Source organism: Cololabis saira, chromosome 15 (assembly GCF_033807715.1).
Source record: "Cololabis saira isolate AMF1-May2022 chromosome 15, fColSai1.1, whole genome shotgun sequence".
NCBI classification, from domain to species: domain Eukaryota; kingdom Metazoa; phylum Chordata; class Actinopteri; order Beloniformes; family Belonidae; genus Cololabis; species Cololabis saira.
In genome coordinates, this window is record NC_084601.1 from 11,943,373 (window position 1) to 11,966,344 (window position 22,972).

General features: G+C 40.5%; 2 protein-coding genes across 5 annotated transcripts; one reads left to right on the forward strand and one right to left on the reverse strand.

The window, feature by feature from the left end:
• Window positions 1-724: 724 nt before the first annotated feature.
• Window positions 725-14,888, forward strand: kat2b (K(lysine) acetyltransferase 2B). The gene is made up of 18 exons (XM_061742507.1): window positions 725-1,041; window positions 2,808-2,934; window positions 3,007-3,152; window positions 3,233-3,319; window positions 4,168-4,349; window positions 4,440-4,631; window positions 4,727-4,830; window positions 4,959-5,084; window positions 5,926-6,059; window positions 7,494-7,702; window positions 9,514-9,640; window positions 9,732-9,842; window positions 10,306-10,449; window positions 10,543-10,657; window positions 10,751-10,781; window positions 11,534-11,597; window positions 11,676-11,760; window positions 14,622-14,888. The coding sequence occupies exons 1-18, from the start codon at window positions 838-840 to the stop codon at window positions 14,813-14,815; spliced, it is 2,382 nt and encodes a 793-aa protein (XP_061598491.1). The 5' UTR covers window positions 725-837; the 3' UTR covers window positions 14,816-14,888.
• Window positions 14,889-16,293: 1,405 nt separating this feature from the next.
• sgo1 (shugoshin 1) lies at window positions 16,294-21,706 on the reverse strand. 4 transcript variants are annotated; one of them, XM_061741852.1, is made up of 10 exons: window positions 21,645-21,706; window positions 21,255-21,403; window positions 20,955-21,160; window positions 20,051-20,103; window positions 19,897-19,961; window positions 18,648-19,496; window positions 18,405-18,536; window positions 17,288-17,437; window positions 16,844-17,033; window positions 16,294-16,513 (listed from the first exon to the last, which is right to left on the reverse strand). In XM_061741852.1, the coding sequence occupies exons 2-10, from the start codon at window positions 21,391-21,393 to the stop codon at window positions 16,357-16,359; spliced, it is 1,941 nt and encodes a 646-aa protein (XP_061597836.1). In that variant the 5' UTR covers window positions 21,394-21,403; window positions 21,645-21,706; the 3' UTR covers window positions 16,294-16,356. The 4 variants fall into 4 exon arrangements, with proteins under 4 accessions (XP_061597836.1, XP_061597837.1, XP_061597838.1 ...); XM_061741853.1 differs by having other exon boundaries at window positions 21,255-21,454; window positions 21,645-21,676; XM_061741854.1 differs by lacking the exon at window positions 21,645-21,706 and having other exon boundaries at window positions 17,288-17,434; window positions 21,255-21,623.
• Window positions 21,707-22,972: the final 1,266 nt, after the last annotated feature.

A 22,972-nucleotide genomic window follows, 5' to 3' on the forward strand; every position in this document is an offset into this window, starting at 1 on the left:
TGTTTTAGCATGTACTAATTCGCAACACTTGTCCACAGACGGCTTTTAAAATTATAAAGAGGGAGAAAAAAATACAGTGTATAATAACAACTATATAAACATAGAATATAATAACCACAAAACAACAAGATGCCGATATAAAGACCTTAAATGACCATTCATTTCAGACCTTTAAGGGTTTCAGAGGTCATTGTAATCATGCATGACAGTTATCAGTCATAACACTACACAGTTTTGAGCAATTATTCATTATAACTTTTATTTTTAACTGACTCTTGTGGTTTCTTCTGTACTGTTTATATGAAATGTGTGTGTGTGAATGTTTAATTTGAAATGAGTGAACATTTCAGAGTGAATCACTTTCCTGAACAAATTGCCCAAATTGTATTTTCACGTGATCCATGAAGTCAAATAATTTCCCTAAAATCCTCTTTGTTGCATGGCTGTCATTCTGAAACACTGTGCCAAAATATGGCTCCGACACAAATGTCTTTCTCAGTACATATGACCTTGAAATTTTTGCTCCAATTGGATACATTTTGTGACCTCTCCCGTCTAAAGGCTGATTTATGGTTCCGCGTTACACCGACGCAGAGCCTACGCCGTAACCCTACGGCGTAGGCTCCGCGTCGATGTAACGCGGAACCATAAATCAGCCTTAATAGTAGTTAACTTGGCCTATCCCACCCGAGTCCCCTAGCGGAGGAAAAAGGGCCTGCAGCGATCAAATGAAAATAAGGATGAGCGCCATGTCTGATCCTCAGCTGGCGGAGTAGCGCGGACGGCGGACCGAGCTTCAACCCGGGCTGCGCTCCCTTCGGGTTCGGCTGCGCGGTCATGGCGGACAGCGCCGGGATCCAGCAGGGCTCGCCGGCCATCGGGGCCGCGGGGCTGGTTCCGGCCGCCCCCGGGGCCGCGGGCACGGAGGGCTCCGGCACCGCAGCTGGAGGATCCGCACGCATCGCCGTGAAGAAGGCGCAACTCCGCTCCTCACCTCGGCCGAAGAAACTGGAAAAACTCGGAGTGTATTCGTCGTGCAAAGTACGCGCATTTTGCACACGGCAGAGCTCGTTCCTGAGGGCGGACTTATTATTAATATTTCTTGAAGGGCATTACATGAGCTCCGTTGCAGTAGTTTCTCTAAATGCAAGCGCAGCATAGGAAGCCATTGCCGCACTTCAGGGGTTTTCTTTGTTGCTTTTTTCGTTTTTTTCCACGCACGAACCATTTTTATTGAAGATGCAAGCCTTGAAACAAAAACATTAAGTGTTATATTTGAGGCAGACGGAGGCCTCCCAAGTGCTGGCCGTGCAGTGTGTGTTACAGCGGGACTAAGTGGGGGGTTGAGCGTAAACACTGGCTTGGCGCTGCTTTTGGGGAGTAGCTGTCTGCAGGCACACGCGTGTGCGGGGTCTCGTGCTTCTCCACGACAGGTTTCCCCGCCGTCTCCAGACCCGTCCAGTCCCGCTCCGACTGGATGCAGCCTATGCAGCGTTTGGTCCGTGCAGGAGGACGGGGGTCTTTTGTTTTGACAGGGTGACAGCTGCTGGCGTGGGCGGAGTTTGTTGTTGTTTCTGCGCGCATGCGCGCAACGGCACCGCTGGTTGACATGAGTGACAGGGCGACTGTGCCTTCTGGCCCCGCCCCCTCTGTTTTTGGACAGAATCAGAAAACAGAATCATGTTTATTTGGTCTAGTTAGGTCAAATAAGACAGGGAATTTGACTCGGTTATTTTCGCTCACTGTACAGTAAATAGACAAATGACAAATGACATTTTCTGTAATGCAATTACAAAAACAAAAATGTCATACATTCTGGATTCATTACAAATCAACTGAAATATTGCAAACCTTTTATTATTTTAATATTGCTGATCATGGCTTACAGTTTAAGAAAACTCAAATATCCTATCTCAAAAAATTAGAATATTCTGGGAATCTTAATCTTAAAGTGTAAGCCATAATCAGCAATATTAAAATAATAAAAGGCTTGCAATATTTCAGTGGATTTGTAATGAATCCAGAATGTATGACATTTTTGTTTTTTTAATTGCATTACAGAAAATAAAGAACTTTATCACAATATTCAAATTTTCTGAGACAGTCCTGTATAAGATAAGATAAGATAATCCTTTATTTTCTCCCTCAGTGGGGAAACTCACCTTTGTTGTCAGCAGTACACTTAACACACACATGCAGGGGAGGGGTAAAAAAAAGTAAAAGGTAAAAAATATATATAATTACAAAGTATGAACAGTACAGTACATTTAAAAAAGAAACAGTGCAAAAAAGCAGGTCGGATGTGTGTGAGGTAGACAGATATTGCACAGATATTGCACATGTTATAATACGTTATTGCACATGTTATTGTCCATTAGCTACTGAGAGCAGGCCTTGTTGTACAGTCTGATGGCAGCGGGGATTTAAAAAAAAGTGAAAGGTGCAGTAGTATGAGGTAGACATGGTTATTGAAAAGTGCGTTGTAACAACATGATTGTGGTTATTATTATTATTATTGCACAGTGCTTGATTACTCTGAGACTCTATGAGTGATGAGAGTTCATCAGAGCAACAGCTTGGGGGAAGAAAGTGTCTCTGAGTCTGGAGGTTTTAGTGTACAGAGCTCTGTAGCGCCGTTCAGAGGGGAGGAGTTCAAACAGACTGTCCTGGGTGTGAGGGGTCTGCAGAGATGATACCTTCCCCGTTACCATAAGCTGCACGGCCCATAGCTACGAGCGGAACATGACATTTTAAAAGTTACATGTATTTGTTTCCATGTGAACTTATTTCTGCAATCTTTGTCGTAGGCTGAGGGAGCCTGTAAGTGTAATGGCTGGAAAAGTCAGAACCCTCCTCCGACACCCCCCCAAACTGAGCTGCAGCCCAACATAGTCAACCTGCAGGAGCCCTGTCGCAGCTGCTCTCACACCCTGGGTATGCCACGCCGTCTTGAAATGAGCAAAAATCTAAATAAGGTCCAAGTGCTGATGCCTTTCTTTCTCTCAGGTGATCACGTGGCACATTTAGAAAATATTTCCGAGGAAGAAATGAACAGACTTCTTGGTATTGTCCTGGACGTGGAGTATCTGTACACGTGTGTTCACAAAGAGGAGGATGCCGACACTAAACAAGTCTACTTTTCCCTCTTCAAAGTAATGTTCTACCTTTTATTGTTTTTTGTATGTTTGTTATGTCCAGACAAGAATTTTAACTCAGTATTTTTCTTTTTCAGCTGTTGAGAAAATCCATCCTACAGATGGGTAAACCAATGTTAGAAGCACAAGAGAGTCCTCCATTTGAAAAACCCAGCATTGAACAGGTAAATTAATTCATTTTTCCTCATCTGATAGGAAAAACAACCCAGATTCTAGGGCTGTTCGATGAATCGATTTTAAATCGTAATCGCGATTATGTAATTAGAACGATGTTAAAACGTGAAAATCGTAAAATCGATTTTTCACTTTTTTTTTTTTTTTTTTTTTAAACCTTGTCTGCACACATATTAATGATTGATACCATATTACAGATGACTGTAGTGTAGTAGTGTAGAGGCTCTTTAGTGTAGGAGGGGGCGTTGTAACATGCCACCGGGCATCCCTCAAGCCAGATGCGATAGACCGGCTCGTGTTCCTTGCAAAAAACTTGCAAATATGAACAGCAAATGTAATGACTGACATCACACACCTCTACCTCCTTCATGGGTTGCATTATTATTTAGCATGCAAAGACCCAGTTTAGTTTAATTAGAAAATGTCTTGTTTTATTTAATTGGAAATATAACTTACTGTATGTTTGCAAGTGCTGATTTGCTGATTTTATTTTTCAGAGATAAAACTTTATATTTTATTATATTTTTTAAAACTTTTTTTCAACTTATTTTACAGAGTTTTGCACTTTATTCATTCATTTTTGGTTTAATAAGAGCAAAGTTTGCACTTAAAGCCCAATGGGGCAAATGTTCAATAAAAAACAGCATATTTGAAATAATTTCTTTGCCTTTTGTCAATTCACAAAATAATCGTAATCGTAATCAAAAATCGGATTTTGAGAGAAAAAAAATAGAGATTTTATTTTTGGGCAAAATCAAACAGCCCTACCAGATTCCATTTATTGCTGATTTTTGGATTTTTTTTTTTTTAATGCTCTTCTCATGTGTTTACATAACAGGGAGTTAACAATTTTGTCCAGTATAAATTCAGCCACCTACCGTCAAAGGAACGTCAAACAATCATAGAGCTGGCAAAGATGTTCCTCAACCAGATCAACTACTGGCAGTTGGAAACGCCGTCTCAGCGGCGCCAGAGGGTCCCCAACGATGACGCCGCCGGGTACAAAGTCAACTACACCAGGTGACAGCGTCAAAAAGGAAATCCCTACAACCTTTTGTTCAAACTGTGCGCATTACAGTGTAGTTAAACAGATTTCTGTGGTGCTTGCAGGTGGCTCTGCTACTGCAACGTGCCTCAGTTCTGCGACAGTCTCCCCCGGTACGAGACCACGCAGATTTTCGGCCGGACGCTGTTGCGCTCTGTGTTCACTGTGATGAGGAAGCAGCTGCTGGAGCAGGCCCGGCAGGAGAAGGACAAGCTTCCCCCCGAAAAACGCACACTCATTCTCACACACTTTCCCAAGTAAGGGATGTGCAGGCACTGTTGTACCACGTTAGCATGCAACCCAGTGTTTTAGTGTAGGAAAGCAGTAACCTGTTGTGTTTTTCTTACTCAAGGTTTTTATCCATGCTGGAGGAGGAGGTGTACAGTCACAGCTCTCCGATCTGGAACCAGGACTTCCTGGCGGGAGCTACAGGTGACCAGATTCCTATCCGTACAGGTAACAAGACCCCCTACAGATTTACCTGCTAGCATGGCTCCTTCTGATTTTTTAATTTTCTTTTTTGTTCTTTAAGTTGAAAACCCTTTTTTTTTTTTTGTTCTTTTGCTTTCCCCTTTAATCTGTAGTGATCAATGCTCCCCCGGTGGCCAGACCGCTGTACTACAGCACCAGTCCGATGTCAGTGGACCCGTCCACCTGTGGCAGTATCAGTCCTGCCAGGAAACCCTCCTCGGCTCTGGAGTCGACCCCAGGTAATGGGTCAATGACGTGATGCCTATATTTTCCGAAAAACTGTTGGTTTTTTTTTTCAATTTCAAAAAAGGTTTAAATGGATGAAAAAATACCATATATATAACCGACCTGTCCCACATATGGACTCACTTGAACTTTACAAAGAATACTAGTTATTTGGGATTTTGTTGTTGTTTTAAGCATCAAAATGTCATGTGGTGCGACCGTCCGACCATGACTCTTGTTTTGAAAACTTATTTGAAATCACTCTAAATGTTTTTAAATCAATCTTCTGCCCTATCTGGCATGATTTCCGAAATGTCTTGTACTGTATAAGATTTATACACATTTATATTTAGATTTCAATCATAATATACAAACAAAGTTTGACTGATGTCCATTTTATGAAATATCATGTGACGCAACCATAAAAATAAAAAATTTTGTATAACACTGAAAACTTGTAAAAAAAAAAAGATGTCAAGATGTTAAGGAAATTAATTAATTTTAATATGAATCATGCTTGCACCACATGACTTTTTTTTAAGGCTAGTGCCAATTCATCTTGACAAAAATCACTTAATTTAAAAGTTTTATATGAATTTATGTGTACACAACATTCTTAATGTTTGAACTACTGCAATAGATATTCTTTTTTTTATTATTTTAAAATTGACCTGTTGAAAATCCTTATTCGTCATTGACCCTAATACAGACTAACCTGCGCTTGCTCAGAGGTTAAGACGCCAGCAGATGATGGGCACTTGCAGATGTACTCGGGGCAAATGTGTCAAAAGTAAAGGGATTAGATTGAGCATTCAGATAAGTGCTTTTTGTTTTTTTTTGCCCTCCTTGTGTTAGTTGGAGAAAAGCGTAAACCCTCTGAGCCCCTTCAACACGAAGAAAACAAGAGACCCAGAGTGGTGGGCGACATTCCCATGGACCTCATCAACGAAGTCATGGCAACCATCACTGACCCCGCAGCCATTCCAGAGGTAACTCTTTCTGCACGCTAGATATCTATTAGAATATATAACAACAAATATCCCAAACTTGATCTTAACAATGTATTAATAAAAATGGAGATAGACTATCGGGGGTAAATAAGCAAAAAAATCTTTTGACAAGCTGTTGATGATGTCACAGGCAGCGTTTCGCAGGTAGCACCCGTTCATTTTAAGTTTAAGTTTAAGTTTAGAGTTTATTTTACAAATAATAAAAAAAAACACAAATACAGATAATAATCAATTGAGGTTTGTAAAATGGGACTCCCCAGAAGCTACTGTAGCTTATGAATAGGGGCCCAGTCACACAGCAGAACAACTATAAATTACACATATAATACATATACATACAATATATAACCTTATAACCTAAATAAGGAAAAAATAAAAACCCTGAGACCTAGATACAAATATATTCTTATAAAAATAATAAATCAGGTATTGGTACATAAAAAATTTATATTAATATATATAAAAATTTAAGACATAATTTAATAACAATTTTTGTTTTAGTCTTTTTTTTAATTGAGAGAGATCCAAACTCTTTATAGCACTGCCAAACTCATTCCAAAGTTTTGGACCTTTGCAGGTTACACTGAAACTTGTACATTTCAGTTTCCTTTTCTTTCCCTTTAAAAGTTGCTTTCCCCTTGTGGTGTGTTCATGAGTGGGAGCATAAATGGGGATGAGATGACAGAGTCTATCATTGAGTCTAAAAACTACATTATACATTACACAGGCATTGTGGAAAATGTTACACTCAGTAAGTTTCAGAAGCTTATATCCATAAAAAAGAGGATCAGAGGGAACATTAAATTTGCTCCATGATATAACGCAAATCACTTTCTTTTGTAAAATCTGTAGTTTCTCAACATAACTTGGATATGTATTACACCATAAAACATTACAATAATTTAAATGAGGCTCAAATAGAGACCGGTACAGAGTTAGGAGAGCTTCAAGAGGAAGAAAATGTCTCAGTCTATAAAATAAGTCGACATATTTCGATAATTTCTTTGATAAGTCATCAATATGTATTTTGATGAATTATTTTTGTATTTAGTCAGTAAACAACATGGAGGGAAGCTCAGTGTCAACAGTTCAATATTCCTGGGTCAGGGACGCTCCTTCACAGTAAAATAAACAGGATGACATTGGTTAATGTCAACCAGGGCCGTGATCTCTCTGCGTGTACGCAGGAGTCCGCAGTATAGTCATCCAGTCACGGCTTGGCCTGGTCGTCATTCCAAGCTCGTCTATTGTATTTGAGAGCGATCTCACATTCCCCGTGAGGTTTGAAGGAAGAACGTCCACAAACACTTACCGTAGCTACGTCCTAGATTAGGATGAGGACAGACGTAATTATTAGCAGCTGTTTGACGGGGCTGAGATGATTGTGGAGTCGTGTCTTCCCGACCTTTTCAGACCAGCTTGCTGTCGGCTCATTCCGCCCGCGACGAAGCCGCCCGCCACGAGGAGCGGCGAGGAGTGATCGAATTCCACGTCATCGGGAACTCCCTTAACCAGAAGCCCAACAAAAGGATCTTGATGTGGCTCGTTGGCCTTCAAAACGTGTTCTCCCATCAGCTGCCTCGCATGCCCAAGGAGTACATCACGCGGCTGGTCTTCGATCCGTAAGTCCACGTCTTCATTTTGTCTCCACTCGTGTCCGCACTAGGAATGGGCGATATTTTACCGTTCACGATATACCGTCAAAAAAATTCTCCACAGTAAGAATTTGTCATCTCGCGGTAAAAACGATAAGGAAGGAAGGAAGGAAGGAAGGAAGGAAGGAAGGAAGGAAGGAAGGAAGGAAGGAAGGAAGGAAGGAAGGAAGGAAGGAAGGAAGGAAGGAAGGAGGAAATGAACCAGAAAGAAAGAAAGAAAGGAAATGAGCTAGAAAGAAAGAAAGAATCTCCTAAAATAAGAAAGAAAGAAAGAAAGAAAGAAAGAAAGAAAGAAAGAAAGAAAGAAAGAAAGAAAGAAAGAAAGAAAGAAAGAAAGAAAGAAAGAAAGAAAGAAAGAAAGAAAGAAAGAAAGAAAGAAAGAAAGAAACATGGCGGATCTGAGTCATTACCCCCCGTTCACACTGAAAGCGTCACGGGAGTCATAGGCGTCTGGCTGCCATTCATTGTCTATGAAAAACGGGCGTGGAGAGGCGGCGGGGGCGGCGGGACCGGCGGGAGCGGCGGGAGCGTCTGGCGGCAGGCGCGGCGCGTCAATTTGAAAGTTGAAAAATCTGAACTTTATGCAAATGAGCAGCGGCGACGCCGAGGCGTCGTCCAATCACACACCGGGATTCCCGAAGCGAGAACTCTCAATGCAGATTGTACTTTCATGTTCACACAAACGTACACTGATTCACATGCGTACAGGAGCAGAGCTGTGCACTAACAAACTTATTTTATCAGGAATTAATATATTTCATCCAGCAAAATGACATTTTGCTGGTTTGACTGCCGTTTTTACCTGAACTGCTCATGTGAAACACGTAACTGAGGGTTGAGGAGCTGGATGGTCCCAACGATTTTATTTGCTACATTGATCCAACGAAAAATAATTAAAACCCGTGCTTATTATTAATCACAAAACACAGTTTAAACATCATGACCAAATCCGCTCCGACCCGGTGCGTCAGTATCAGCGCAGACAGACTGCAGCTTCGCCTGATTTATGGTTCCGCGTTAAATCGACGGCGTAGCCGTCGGCGTTGGGACGCGGTGCGGTGTGCGTCGCCGCGTACACTACGCCGTAGTTCTGCGTTGGTGTGACGCGGAACCATAAATCAGCCTAGGCGGATTTATGGTTCACCGGGAGTGGGATCTGGCGGTTGATGTTGAATCCACGGGCCAAACTTGTTAAAGGAGCATCAAACTCACTCTTATCTACGCGGAAATAACGCTAAAATATAAAGAAGACGTCCCAAAGTGTGATCTATGGTGAAATAGGAAACTGAAGATGTGTAGGCTGTTCCCACTGTTCCCTTCAGTTCTGCAGCGCAGCTTTAGCCCCGCCCACCGCCGCCCCGCTGCAGGCACTGACGCCCCGCTGCAGGCACTGACGCTTTCAGTGTGAATGCACCAAGCGGCGAGATGCTGGCGTCAGGACGCCCGTGACTCTTTCAGTGTGAACGCAGGGTACAGTTTTGCAGTACAAGTGTACCGGTACTAATTTAATTGGTTTTTATTAATTCAATTTAATTGGTGTAGTTTAGTAGCATTCAGTATTGTTTTAGAGCAGTGTTTTGGGGGCTCCAAAGACTGAATGTGGTGATAGATTTATAGTTAAAAAGGTGGAGTTGAATTGGTATTTTTTTTATCGCCATTTTTATCGTTATCGGGATAAATGCCAGATATTATCGTGATACATTTTTTAGTCCATACCGCCCATCCCTAGTCCGCACGTGTCGCCGAGGCCTGCCGACCTGACCTGTCTTGTCTGGCAGGAAGCACAAGACGCTGTCGCTGATCAAGGACGGCCGGGTGATCGGAGGGATCTGCTTCCGGATGTTCCCGTCACAAGGCTTTACAGAGATCGTCTTCTGCGCCGTCACCTCCAATGAGCAGGTCAAGGTGAGAACCGTCTCTGCTTTTATCTCCCCGCGTGGAGTTCATTTACTCTCGTGGATGTGGCCGAGTCTGATCTCCGGCTCTTTGGCTTCAGGGTTACGGCACGCACCTGATGAACCACTTAAAGGAATATCATATAAAGCACGAAATACTCAACTTCCTTACATACGCTGATGAGTACGCCATTGGTTACTTCAAGAAACAGGTAATGGTTTAGTTTTTTAATATTACTTGAGATGCTTAATATTTATGATATACTGGATACTACAGGACTGTCTCAGAAAATTTGAATATTGTGATAAAGTTCTTTATTTTCTGTAATGCAATTAAAAAAACAAAAATTACATACATTCTGGATTAATTAAAAATCAACTGAAATATTGCAAGCCTTTTATTATTTTAATATTGCTGATTATGGTTTACAGTTTAAGATTAAGATTCCCAGAATATTCTAATTTTTTTACATAGGATATTTGAGTTTTCTTAAACTGTAAGCCATGATCAGCAATATTAAAATAATAAAAGGCTTGCAATATTTCTGTTGATTTGTAATGAATCCAGAATGTATGACATTTTTGTTTTTGTAATTGCATTACAGAAAATCACAATATTCTAATTTTCTGAGACAGTCCTGTATGTACTAACTGCAATCTCCTCCTCCCTGTCAGGGTTTCTCGAAGGACATCAAGGTTCCTAAGGCCAAGTATGTGGGCTACATCAAGGACTACGAGGGGGCCACACTCATGGGCTGTGAACTCAACCCCAGCATCCCCTACACGGAGTTCTCTGTTATAATCAAGAAGCAGAAGGAGGTCTGTGGCTGACATTTCAGTGCCGCCCTTCGTACTTCTCTCTGTCCCAGTACTTAATGCATCCGTGCGTCCCTTCTCTCTCGTCTCCTGCAGATTATTAAGAAGCTGATCGAGAGGAAGCAGGCTCAGATCAGAAAGGTCTATCCGGGGCTGTCCTGTTTTAAGGATGGAGTCAGACAGATTCCCATTGAGAGCATTCCTGGCATACGTACGTTAGTATGAACCGCGCAGCATAGCGTCTCCAGAAGGAAGCTCGTGTTTATCTTAAATGGATGATTTTCAGATTTGATTATTTCAACAGGTGAAACTGGATGGAAGCCTGTTGGAAAAGGGTAAGTGGGCAAAAGGGTTTATTTGTATTGTTTAATGGATTATTCAGGATTTCTAACGAACATGTTGACAGAGGGCTGGGCGATATATCGAGATTTTAATATATATCGATATATTTTCAAGCGTGATATGGTACAAGACAATATCGTTTATATCGATTATAAAAAAAAAGATTTTGATATAACTTATTTTGTGACAAATTGACTTGAATGTTTTATTTGAGATTTGCACAAATGTTTTGTTATTTGCGCAACTGTCAACCTCAGTGGAAAAGTCTGCCTGTTACTGTCTACATTGTATTAATTGCACAGTGTATTTTAATTTAATTGCTATGCAGGAAAGGGATATTTGTTTTATTTTATTCAAGAACCATTTTTATTCTATATATGCAGGCAGTTTATTTTTATTTCATGTGTTAATAAAAGGTACCTGTGTGACATTTGGCACGAGGCTTTGTATTAAAACTGACTGTTTTTTTAAGGGTTTGCCTCAGAAAAAAATGAAGCTAACAGAGATGCTATGCTATAATGCTTTGGGGGAAACCCCAATTATGGCACAGAAAAAATATCGATATATATCGAGTATCGCCATTCAGCTAGAAAATATCGAGATATGACTTTTGGTCCATATCACCCAGCCCTATGTTGACAGAGGACTTGCAGCCTGACCTCATCTTCGGACCTCTTTTGATATAGCATTAATTTCCCCGTCAGCCTCACAGTATGGACGTCTTCTGTCTACTCTGCTCTTCTAGGAAGGAGCTGAAGGACCCAGACCAACTGTACAGCACTATTAAAACAGTCCTCCAGCATGTGAAGGTGAGGGACAGACAAAGATGCTCGTGCCAGTCTCTGTCTAACAGGACACTTATCTCCAGAAACGGTTCTGTGTTTTAGAGTCACCAGAACGCCTGGCCTTTCATGGAGCCCGTGAAGAAGACGGAGGCCCCTGGTTACTACCAAGTCATCCGCTTCCCCATGGGTACGTTTGCCGGAGACCGCCGTTGCCTTAAGATCGGGTGGGGATCAAATATGCGTTTCAGTTTCACTCGAAGGTGTAAGTCTTGGACGGGATCTCAACAGCGACTAAACCCTCAGGCCTATAGGGAAGCTCTGAGCGAAACATCACAAGGTTCTTTTGTGGCACGTAACATCATAGACTATGTTTACATGCAGTCAAAATTCGGGTTATTGCTAATATTCCGGTTACTGAAACTTCGGAATATTCCGTTTCCACGCGTGAACAAACAGGGTTATCCCTGTATACATGGTAATGAATCACTCGGGATATCTGGATCAAACCAGCGACGCACGGAGGACGTGATGACGCAATTAGCGTCATTTCCGCTTCCTCTTCCTGTATCCAAAACAAATGCTGCTTCGCGCAACTTTTCACTCACCTTCTTGTAAATCTCGCTATCCCGGTACTTTCTACAGTCTACAAATGTCAAAATGTTCATATCCTTCATTACATTTATGAAGTGATTAGTCTCCTCCTCACTCCAAAAGTGTGGCGTGGTCTTGCGTTTCTCCGCCGTTTGTAAGAACTTCCTGGACTCAAAAGACCAAGATTCCTTGCAACAGAGCATGCGCAGAAAACAAATTCCTGTTCCGTTTGATTGGGATATTCCGTTTGGTGTTTACATGACCGAATATTCAGGTTTTAAAAGGAGTAACCCAGGGGTCATATTGGGGTTTTTAAAAACCGGAATATGAGCAAATTCGTGTTATTCAAAGGGGTTATTGGTGTTTACATGGCCGTGCAAAACCGGGTTATTGCTAATATTCTGGTTTTAAAAGGGTTATTGACTGCATGTAAACGCAGTACTGGATAAAATAAAAATGAAATACCAACTTCAGAGGGTGCATCATATCTTACAAGGTTCCACTCCTGAGAAAGGGGATCTCAGGTCACTGCAATGACATGTTCAGGGCTAATTTTCCAACGGATTGTGATGTAATCAAACGCATTTGCCTTTTTGAACACCGGTGGATTTGTAAGTATGCAAATTAGTGGCACCTTAATCGCATCTGCTCATCCGACAGAGGTGGATGTAGTCACGGTACCCTCAGCCAGGTTTTTAGACTCCATCTTTGAACCCTTCAGTAGTGACGTAGCGTCCATGGACAGGGATTGAGTTGGAGCAACTCACTTCCAACACAAGTGGTTAGTAAACTGAACCAAAAAAAAAAGATGAGAATGCCGCAAACCCCAGAAAAACAGAAGTACTGACCTGGTATGAGTTTAAAGATAAGATTTCATAGATTGCAGTTGTGGCAGGATGACGGTCTGCTGCCCAGTTGAGTTCAGTTCAATCTTTGCTTTATCACTATCGTGAATCACATTCCAGTGCAAAACCACTCTTGATCCATATGATATCAGGTCTCTGTGTCAAATCATAATAATGTTTGAACTCCCGGATACATTTCTGTGGCATTCCTGTCATGGCGACATGGCTCATCAGGAAGCACACGGGGTTGTTGTCGTTTGGACAGGATGATGCCTGAAGTGAGACAGATTTGTGAGTCAGTTATGTCGGCTTTGGAGAGTCCATGAAGGTGTGAGTCGTCCAAATCAGATAAATATCCCCGTTACAAACACCGGGAGCTTGGCGACGGCTCCACACGCGGCCACGAAGCACGTCTACTGAAGAGATCAGCTGATACAAACAAACCAAAACATTTAGTGACGTATTTCTGAAGTAAAAACAACGGCACAGGTGGGGCCTCAAGGTCCCAAAATGGCCTGTATAGCAAGTCTGTGTCAACATAGAAGTTGCAGTAGATTTCTAGTAGGCCTGTGTTGAAAAAATCGACTTCCCAATTCTAAATCGATTCTCATATTAATTCCTAAAAATCGATTCATATGTCTAAAGATCGATTTTTTTTTAATTTTATTTATTTATTTATTTTTTATTTATTTATGTATTTTTTTTTTCATCATTACATTACAACTTTTGGTTATTTTTTTGTTTATCCCCAAAAAAAGAATGTTTTGTTGGACACGAGAATAACTGGTGCCATGTTTTTGCCTTTAAATTTGTTTAAAGGTATGAAAACATTAAAGTGTTAGGTTATAATTGCATAAATTGTCTATATTTCATTACTTTATATACTGTCTTGGGGTTACATTTGCAAAAAATGCTAAAAACCAAATGCTCAAAAATTAAAAACCAAAATAGACCGAAAATGGAACAGATAAAAACGGAATGTTGGAAAAAATAAAATCGATTTCATCCGTCTCTGTTTCCTCCCTGGATCTGTTTGGTAATTCTGACCCACATGATGTTTCTGAAAGCAGTTCTATCAGCATTCTGGGAGCTGATTGGTCCTTACAGCATCATTAGCTGCCAATACTTGCTGTTTAATCTCAATATAATACTAGTTGTAATATTTTGCATAACTACAGTCATATAATTCATGCAACAGCTCAAAAAACAGTTTTAATAACACTAACCCAAATCAATATCGGAATCCAATCGGATCGGATCGAATCAAATCTTGATAATCGATTCTGAATCTTAACAATCGGAATCAAATCGATTCTTGACATTTGAATCGATCCCAGACCCTAATTTCTAGAGGGTTTTTTCTACTTGAATCCAAAGAGATGTGCAATCAAAGTGGGTTTTGTCAGATTGGGGCTATGCTATTCTCCAGCGGGAATCTCAAGAAAAAGGTCCTTTGGTTCACGATTGGTCAAAAGTTGTAATCTGCTATCAACTCATCCGATGATTTGCATTGGCAGAGGTCTTTAACGATTGCAGGGTTCAGCGGTTGTTCAATCACTTGAGAATGCATGAGAGATAGAGAAGACCTAATGCGGTTGTTTTTCACCCCCAGACCTCAAGACGATGAGTGAGCGCTTGAAGAGCAGGTACTACACAACACGCAAGCTGTTCATGGCCGACATGCAGCGCATCTTCACCAACTGTCGCGAATACAACCCTCCTGAGAGCGAGTACTACAAGTGTGCCAACTTGCTGGAGAAGTTCTTCTACACAAAGATCAAAGAAGCGGGCCTCATCGAGAAGTAGACGGCAGCAACTCCCGCCCTTCCAGGACGAGAAGGTGGTTCTGGAGAAGTTGAATCCAGAAACCATGCAAAAACAAAGCAATGGAAAAGGACTACTGACTGCAGAGTGGGGAGGTCTCAGAAACATATCTCACGGAAAAAAGGTGCAAACGGATCTCAGGTCGGCACCCACGTTTCACGCATGCTTTCCCAGATCCCACATGGGTACCTTTAGAAAGTTGTTTACTCTGACAGATGCGTCGCGGGGGGATTGTCCTCGTGGAAAAGCTGACTGTTCAATTTGCCAGCAAAGGAAGAGCGGCATCTTTGTCGTTCGTTTGTCCCAAAGGCCCATTAAATGAAGGGCGGAGGAAGAGTCACACATATGAAACAGAGAGAGAGGGTTCTTATTTGTACTAGACACTGAAACGCATAAGAAAAATGACGACTGATTGAATATTTATTGATCTGACTTTGTCTTTAGGATTTTACACTGCCTCGTTCTCTCGATTCACTCAGGTAGAGATGTAACATAAACAACCATATCTTGGGTGGATTCAATCCTTCCTGGAGGGTTTCCTGTGAGGAAAGTTAAGAGTTCAAACTGCTCGTGAGCTTTGTAATGAGGTCAAAGTTTGTGATGAGTTCATCCTGCCAAACGTGGAATACGAAACTTTAAATTTGTACAGACTAATGAGTTTTAAGCACTTATGCTCACTGTATACTTTAAATGTGTATAAATACAATATATTTTCTTTTTCAGAATTATTTTTTTTTCTCCCCCTCACCAAGCCACAATGGGCAATTTTACTAATGAAATGCACTTTTATTTTTCCAAGTATTAGTTAACATCAATTGGAGGCTTTTCTCTCATTTTACATAATATGTTACACTGTCATCTAAGGACTAATTTAATTATATAGAGTTTATTCTTATTTATGTGCTGTAATTTAGAAGAATTATGCTTAAGACAAGGTCTTAATTTATTTTTTATTTTTGTCCTACTAATGGAGATCGATAACTTTATACTTTGGAGATAAATGAATGATTGTGCAATACTATGTAGTTTTTCTGTTTTGTAAAAAGCTATTTGTACTTTCCAAACTTTAGGGGGAAAATAACCCTTTTGTAAATGTTTAGAAATTTATTCATGCTCTTTGTACAATTGGTTTTAATAACATAGATTTAGCCTATTTTTTAGATGGAATAAAACATATGTGAGGCTATTGTCTTTTTTTTTTTTACTTTAACCTGTGTTCATTACATTATTTTGCAAACAGCCGTTTTGGTAGAATTAACTTTATTATCGTAAACATTTGAATATATAAATGCAAATCCAGACATAAGATACATATATGTACATATTCAGTATTTCATAATGAAAGGATTTAAGTATCTAAAATCCTTAGGGAATATTCATCACTACTGTTAAAATGCTTTTCAAGAAGGAAAGAAAAACAGGGTTGTTTCTTAGTGATGAAAAGAAAAGAATTCAAAGAGTGAGAAAAAACAGGTAATTTATTAACAAACAAATCAGTAAATAGGGAAATAATACAGTTTCTTTCAGTAACCAACGAAGGACTCGTTGTATTTGTCAAACAGCTGCTGCTTGCTCAAGGACGTCCTGGAGTTCTGCACAGACCTCTTACCAGGCTTCTTCTTGAAGATGGGAGAGCAGAGGAACTCCACATCTGTGAATTTGTCTCCACGGCGAAGTTTCCTGTTAGGATGTGAAAGTAGCGTAAGGATTTTTACTCTTAACAAAAGAACAGTGGAACAATCTTAAAGAGACTGCTGGGACCTGGTAATATGATGCATCCTTGATGGTTTCATCACAATTGGACAACTCTTAAGGCCTGTGTTCACACTTGGTTAAAATGTTTAAAATGTGCTCCCCACGTGTGATCCCGAATAAACTACCCACATGCAATATGCAAACAAATCACCTAGACCACATGGGCGATCAGGTCTCAAAGCATCTTCTAATCCAGCCGTGTATTTTGTGCTCTCCACTACCAAGAACGTACGTTACCACGAGATCTGAACTTACGCATTCAGCGAGGGCTCCTTATAGTCCACCGTCATGGTGCAGCGCCGCTTGCGAGCGGGAATAGGAGTCAAGCATCGAACATCTGAGGGGCGCGAGCCGCCACGGGAGAACTTGCGATAGGCTGCAGGGGGCAGATTGTTCACATCACATAGACTTAACCCCCTTCCTGCTGTCCTGACACCAATCCCACCTTTAGAGATGTGAGTGAGGGTGCACAAGAGAGAAAAAAGGAAACATGAATCAAGTGAATTCACATGCACAAACCAGTGAAAAACTAAATTACAGAGTGTAAAAAGAATGAAAAGTGGAAATTGAAATAAAAATATAACCATCTATGTGCTCAATAATGACAACGATGACAAAATAACCCAAAGTACAAAGCAACAAATTATTTTCAGAGTGGCAGTCGATGAATTACAGGTTTGGAATGACCCAAACACTTACGTTTCTTGCATGTTTTCGGCCTGTGTGGCGACTGTTGAGGTAAAACAGTGGTGGGTTCGATAGGAACATGTCCAAGGCTGGACAGGATCTTGTCAATTCTCATCATCTTGATTGGACTGACGTCTTCCTCCAGCTCCATCATCTGAGCTTCTGAAACAAACACCAACTTTAAATCAGTGTGAGACAAGAGCCACTCGATAATAAAAACAAACTCACTCCACTAGTTTCTCAGAGGTCACACAAATCCCCAAATACTAACTGATGCAAGTAAGAAAAATGCATTTATTCCAATCCATTTCATAACCTATGATAAACCTCTGACATTTTTAAGATGTAAGGTATCAGAATCAAAAAATTAAACAAACTTGGTCCTTACTGGTTTTTAAGATTACGTATTTATAACAACAGTACCACATGTTGCGATTATTCAACTGAATCTAATCCAAAATGCAGAAGCGGTGTATGAAAAACCACGTAGGCTGCATTCTTACCATTCCCATAGAGATCAGGAAATCAGCCAGTTAATCAAAATCACTTGATCATGATTAAGTGCGATCGCCTCTTAAAAAGTGGATGTTTTAATAGTTTTCTGGTTTGGCGTATTCAAGTCTGTAGTAACATTTGATCATGTAAACATATCTGCTATAAAATCCTCCCAGATTGGAACATTAAGATCCAGTGTGGACCATTAAGATCGAGACTGGGATAGTTTCTGGGGGGAATGCAATTACATTTTCGAACCTAGTGCATTAATGCAATTTCAAAACATTTTTGGACTATAAAAGACAGAAAATAACAAATAAATAATAGTGTTTTGCATGTTAAGCTTCACTGTAAATAAAGATCTTCTTTTCAATACACCAATGAGTCATATTTAATTGTATGTAAGTCAGTAAATAAATAAGTGTTAAAGTGGACGTAACTCTGAAGTAACCTGGTAGGATGCACTTTGAAAAAGGTTGCCCTTCCTTTTAGACTAGAGAATAAACTAACTTAATGTTGATAAATGCACATGCAGCATATCAGCTCCATGTTTTTTTCATCAGTCTCACTCATGTCAGAATCTCTAAACGTTAGATTCTGGTTAGATTCGTTAGTAACTGGAGCATCTTCTCACCCTGGAGGTTTTCCTCCTCCAGCCGGATGGAGTCAGGTGTGTTAGAGAAACTAGAAGCACGTGAGTGAGGAGCTTCATCTTCACAAGTTTTGGTCTCTGCAGCCTTGGGGGTTGATGCTTCATCTTTGAAGACTACGGAACAAAAATTGTGAAAGCAAGAGTTCATTGTAACTATAAAAAACAGTAGAAATAAATTAAGTAACTGTTAATCTAAAGCTGAGAAGGACTAACATAGTAGCTCACCAGAGAATTCCTGTTTTGAAGGAATATTTTCTTTCTGACGAGAGACTTTCGAGAGACGACCTCTTCGAGTGGGAATGACCCTGGTCTTTTCAGGAGTCCGTCTCCGCCTGGTGTTTTTTTGAGGCACATATAGACTGTCCTCTGATTCAGAAGATGGCGACGCACAGCTGGATCCCTCCTGTTTGGAAACATCAGGTACAACTTCCTCCTGGACTTCTCTGCTGACGGGTGTAGTCGGTGTGTTGTCCTCCACCTTGGCTTTGAAAGGTGTGACGTGGACCGCCTCCTCGCAGTCAAAGTCAAACGTGTCATTAAATCCCAGTGACGTGTTGAGTTTGCCGCCTTGTGAAGAAGGAGGTGCCACTTTACTCCGCGTGGCCGACCGGTTCCGACTCTTTGAGCGGGCTCTAGGTTTGGGATTCTCCCACGGTTTCTTTAATGGGGCTCGTTCAGCTTTGCGGCCCCTCTCGGGTTTCTGTGACGCTGGTTCTGGTTTGGGCCGGGGCAGCTGGGGACCTTGTTTCTTGCTAGGTTGCTGCCGCTTTCTTTTGGGAGGGACGTGGTCGGGAGTAGAGTGAAGCGGTTCTTCAGTGGCCGTGTGAGCTACAATCTCTGTTTCTGCGCATTGTGCTTTATTTGGCTCTCTACTGTCACTGTCAACAGGACTTCGTATAATATCTCCAAAAATATCACACGGGTCGCCCTCATTTAATGATTCTGCAGCTCGCAGGCGCTCAGACTGTCTCCTCGTTCTTCTGTCCGTTTGTCGACGCCTCACGCTGACTGCCGGTGGCAACGTGATCTTTTTGTCACAACGAACTTGTCCATTCTCTTTAAAGGAAAAAGGATCTATGAAGGGACAAGAATTAAAGTTAAGACAGCTTCATTTTGGGTTATGATAAAAGAACAAGCCAATTAAAATACACAAACAAGCAGGAGCATGGAACAATCTAAAAATCTCAAAACTGGCTTTAACAAACAAATGTCAATTATTAGAAGAGCTCAATGTTGATCAGGAATAATACTTTGAATTGTTTTTTTGGGGGGAAATTATGTGTAAAGAGGTTATTTACGTTTTGCTAGCACTACATGAGCAGTTGGAAATAGTTTGGGACCAAAAAGCCTCTGGAGCTCCAGCCAATCAGAGGTCATGGGGTCAGCCGTGGCATACCATTATTCATAAACTCACATTTTACAAGCTTGATTTTCATAATATCAGTTTAAAAGTGCCTGTAGCATGTCTTTATACCTGCCCAAGTGGGTGAAGCTTCACAAAGAACGTGCTCATCGAGTTTCTCGCTGGTCCGCTTTGCTCTGGAAATCGAAAGACAACAGATGCCAACTATTAAATATAAATGAAATTACAACATTTTCTGATCAATTTCTAATTTTTATTACAATACCTTGCTGAATCCAGATGGTGCTGTGGCTCAACAAAGACATCTGTGGCTTTAGTCTGGATCAGCAGAAAAAGAAATTAAACATTTCAAAAGCTATATTGAATTAAATGTTGTTTATAGTTATAAAAGTTTCAATACCCTTCCAGTCTTCATCAACTTTATTTAATGCAAAAACGATTTGCAAGACTGGCAACTTTTTCTAACTCTACGGAACCCTCTACTCCTTTGTTCAGAAAACTCAAAATTCTTTCAGTATATGACATAAATATTCATCAGATATGTGTGTTTTTATACAAACATGTGTTTTTGCCTTTTTTTTTTTACCACTATTGTTTAGTAATTTTTTCAAACATAATTCTCAAATACATTCATATAATACTAGACAGGTTAATCATCTTCATCTTCCTTTTTATAAAACTAAACACGGCCAGTATTCCCTCAGATATCGTGGTGTACAGATATGGAACTCCAAATCTCACATTATCAAAAGCTCTGTTTCTCTAGAGAGTTTTAAAAGAAATGTATCATCTCATTTAATTCACATTTAAAAAATGTTACAAGTTTTCTTTGTTGATTTTTTTTTTTTGTTGTTGTTGATTATTTTTTGTGTGTTGATGATCTGTAACTACTGTATGTAGCCTAACCTTGTAATGTAACCTTCTTGGTTTTTTGTTTATAGTTTTCATCTTGTTGTGTTTTTTTGTTTTTTGTAATTACTGTTTTACTTCCTAAATTGAGGGGAGGTCCTTTTTGGCCTCTCCTGTCACATTTGTTTTACTATTTTGATTGTAAGTGTTACTTTTATTGTGTGCAAACTAATAAAATAAAAATAAAATAGTAATTACGATCCGTTAACTTAGAATCATGAATCTGACACAGACAAGAACAAGTGACACATGTAGTAAACCTGTAAACTTGCTGCCAAAGCCTCATGCTGCCTGAGTTTCCTCTTGACCAGCAGGAAGTGCAGGAACAGAGCTTCATGCTCCCTCTTCATGTGCAGGATCACTGCGTTGGCCTGCCTGGTCCTCTCCTTCTCCGCCTGCAGGGCCAGAGCCAGCTCTTTGTTGTTCTGCTGTTCACCTTTCAGGAGGGTGTGTACGTTATGGGGCACTGAGGAGAAAAGTGAACATGCACACAATTGCGTATGAGATTAATTGCGGGTTAACAGCATGCCTGTATTGATCTAAATGGGTGCATCCCTCACCGCTGCTCTTGCTTCTCTTCATCATCCTGTTCGTGGCTGTAGCAGCAGACAGACGCTTCGTCCTCTTCTCCTTCATCTTCTCCCTGATGTCCTCCAGACTCTGCTGGAATGACTTCTTTCCGCCCCGTTTGCTCGCCATTGCGTAGGATCTGTTTATGTTTCAAGTCGGCAGGCGTAAATTAAGCCAGTAACTGATACATCTTGGCAAAAAGAAATGGTGAAGTTACATCGCTCCTGTAGCTAAGTTAGCAGGCTAGTAAACGGTAAGGTTTGTCAAAGCGAGGGGCTATCTCCAGTCGTGCTGTCAGATTTTGTGTGAGAAAGAAGAGTATGTCGAAGGCCAACGGTCAATATATAATCACAGGGCAAAAATAAACTTAGGGTACTTACATTAGGCAGGAACATACAAAATATCTCTCGATTCTCTGAGAGTTTACGTTCAAACTGAGAGACACGCCCGCTGATTGGTGGATGTGGGAGTGACGTCAGTTCCGCCCGGCGACACGACCTACCGCTAGAGGGCGCTAACGTAAACATATAGATACATAGAATAGAATAGAATAGAATAGAACAAAATAGAATAGAATAGAATGGAATGGAATGGAATAGAAAAGCTTTATTATTGGCCCAGTATGAACATGCCAGACAGGGAATTTGTTTTCGTTTTTTTTTCGCTCACTGAACCCATATTTAAATAGTTACGAACAGTAATAGACAAATGGCTCTTATTAACATATATACAATTTAAAAGTGAAAGGTGCAGCAGTATGAGGTAAACATGGTTATTGAAAGGTGCATTGCTACAGCATATGATTGTGGTTATTATTATTATTAATATTATTATTACTATTATTATTATTATTGCAGTGATTGATTCTCTGAGACTATGAGTGATGAGAGTTCATTAGAATAGAATAGAATAAAATAAAATAAAATAAAATAAAATAAAATAAAATAGAACCTTTTTAATCCCACAGAGGAGAAATTTGCTTGTGCAGTAGCAAACATACACACTCTCAACAAATTTACAAATACACACGAAGTATGAAGGTATATAAAAAAGTATATCCTAAAAAGAAAAAAAAAGAAAAATAACCAATAAATAGCTAAATAATTAGAAAAAAGAGCAATAGAAAAAAAGAGCAATGTACAAAAGAAATACTAAACAGAAATACTAAACCCGAAAAAACGAATACTATGTACATGTGTGCAAAAAAATATGTGCAAAAATGTCAGTGAGGTAAGAGAAAGATCAGAAAAACAGGTTATTGCACTCGAGTGGCTAGAGTTGCTTATTGTAGAGCAACAGCTTGGGGGAAGAAAGTGTCTCTGAATCTGGAGGTTTTGGTGTACAGAGCTCTGCAGCGCCGTCCAGAGGGGAGGAGTTCAAACAGACCGTGTCCTGGGTGAGAGGGGTCTGCAGAGATGATACCTGCCCGTTTCCTGGTCCTGGACCGGTGCAGGTCCTGGACAGATGCGAGGTTAGTCCCAATTATTCAAGTATATCCTCCGAGAGGAGACTAATCTATATTAACTTTTTGATCCATCTGGAATGAATGGCAATAAAAACCACAGTTGTGTAATTATATTTCTTCGCGTCCAATTCATTTTAGCCGTTTTTCCCCTGGTTGGCTTCAGTTGGAAACAAGCAAAAAGCATCGTAGACCACGAGGGAATGAGGGTCTAATAAGTTTACTCTTAGAGCCAACTTGAGAAAA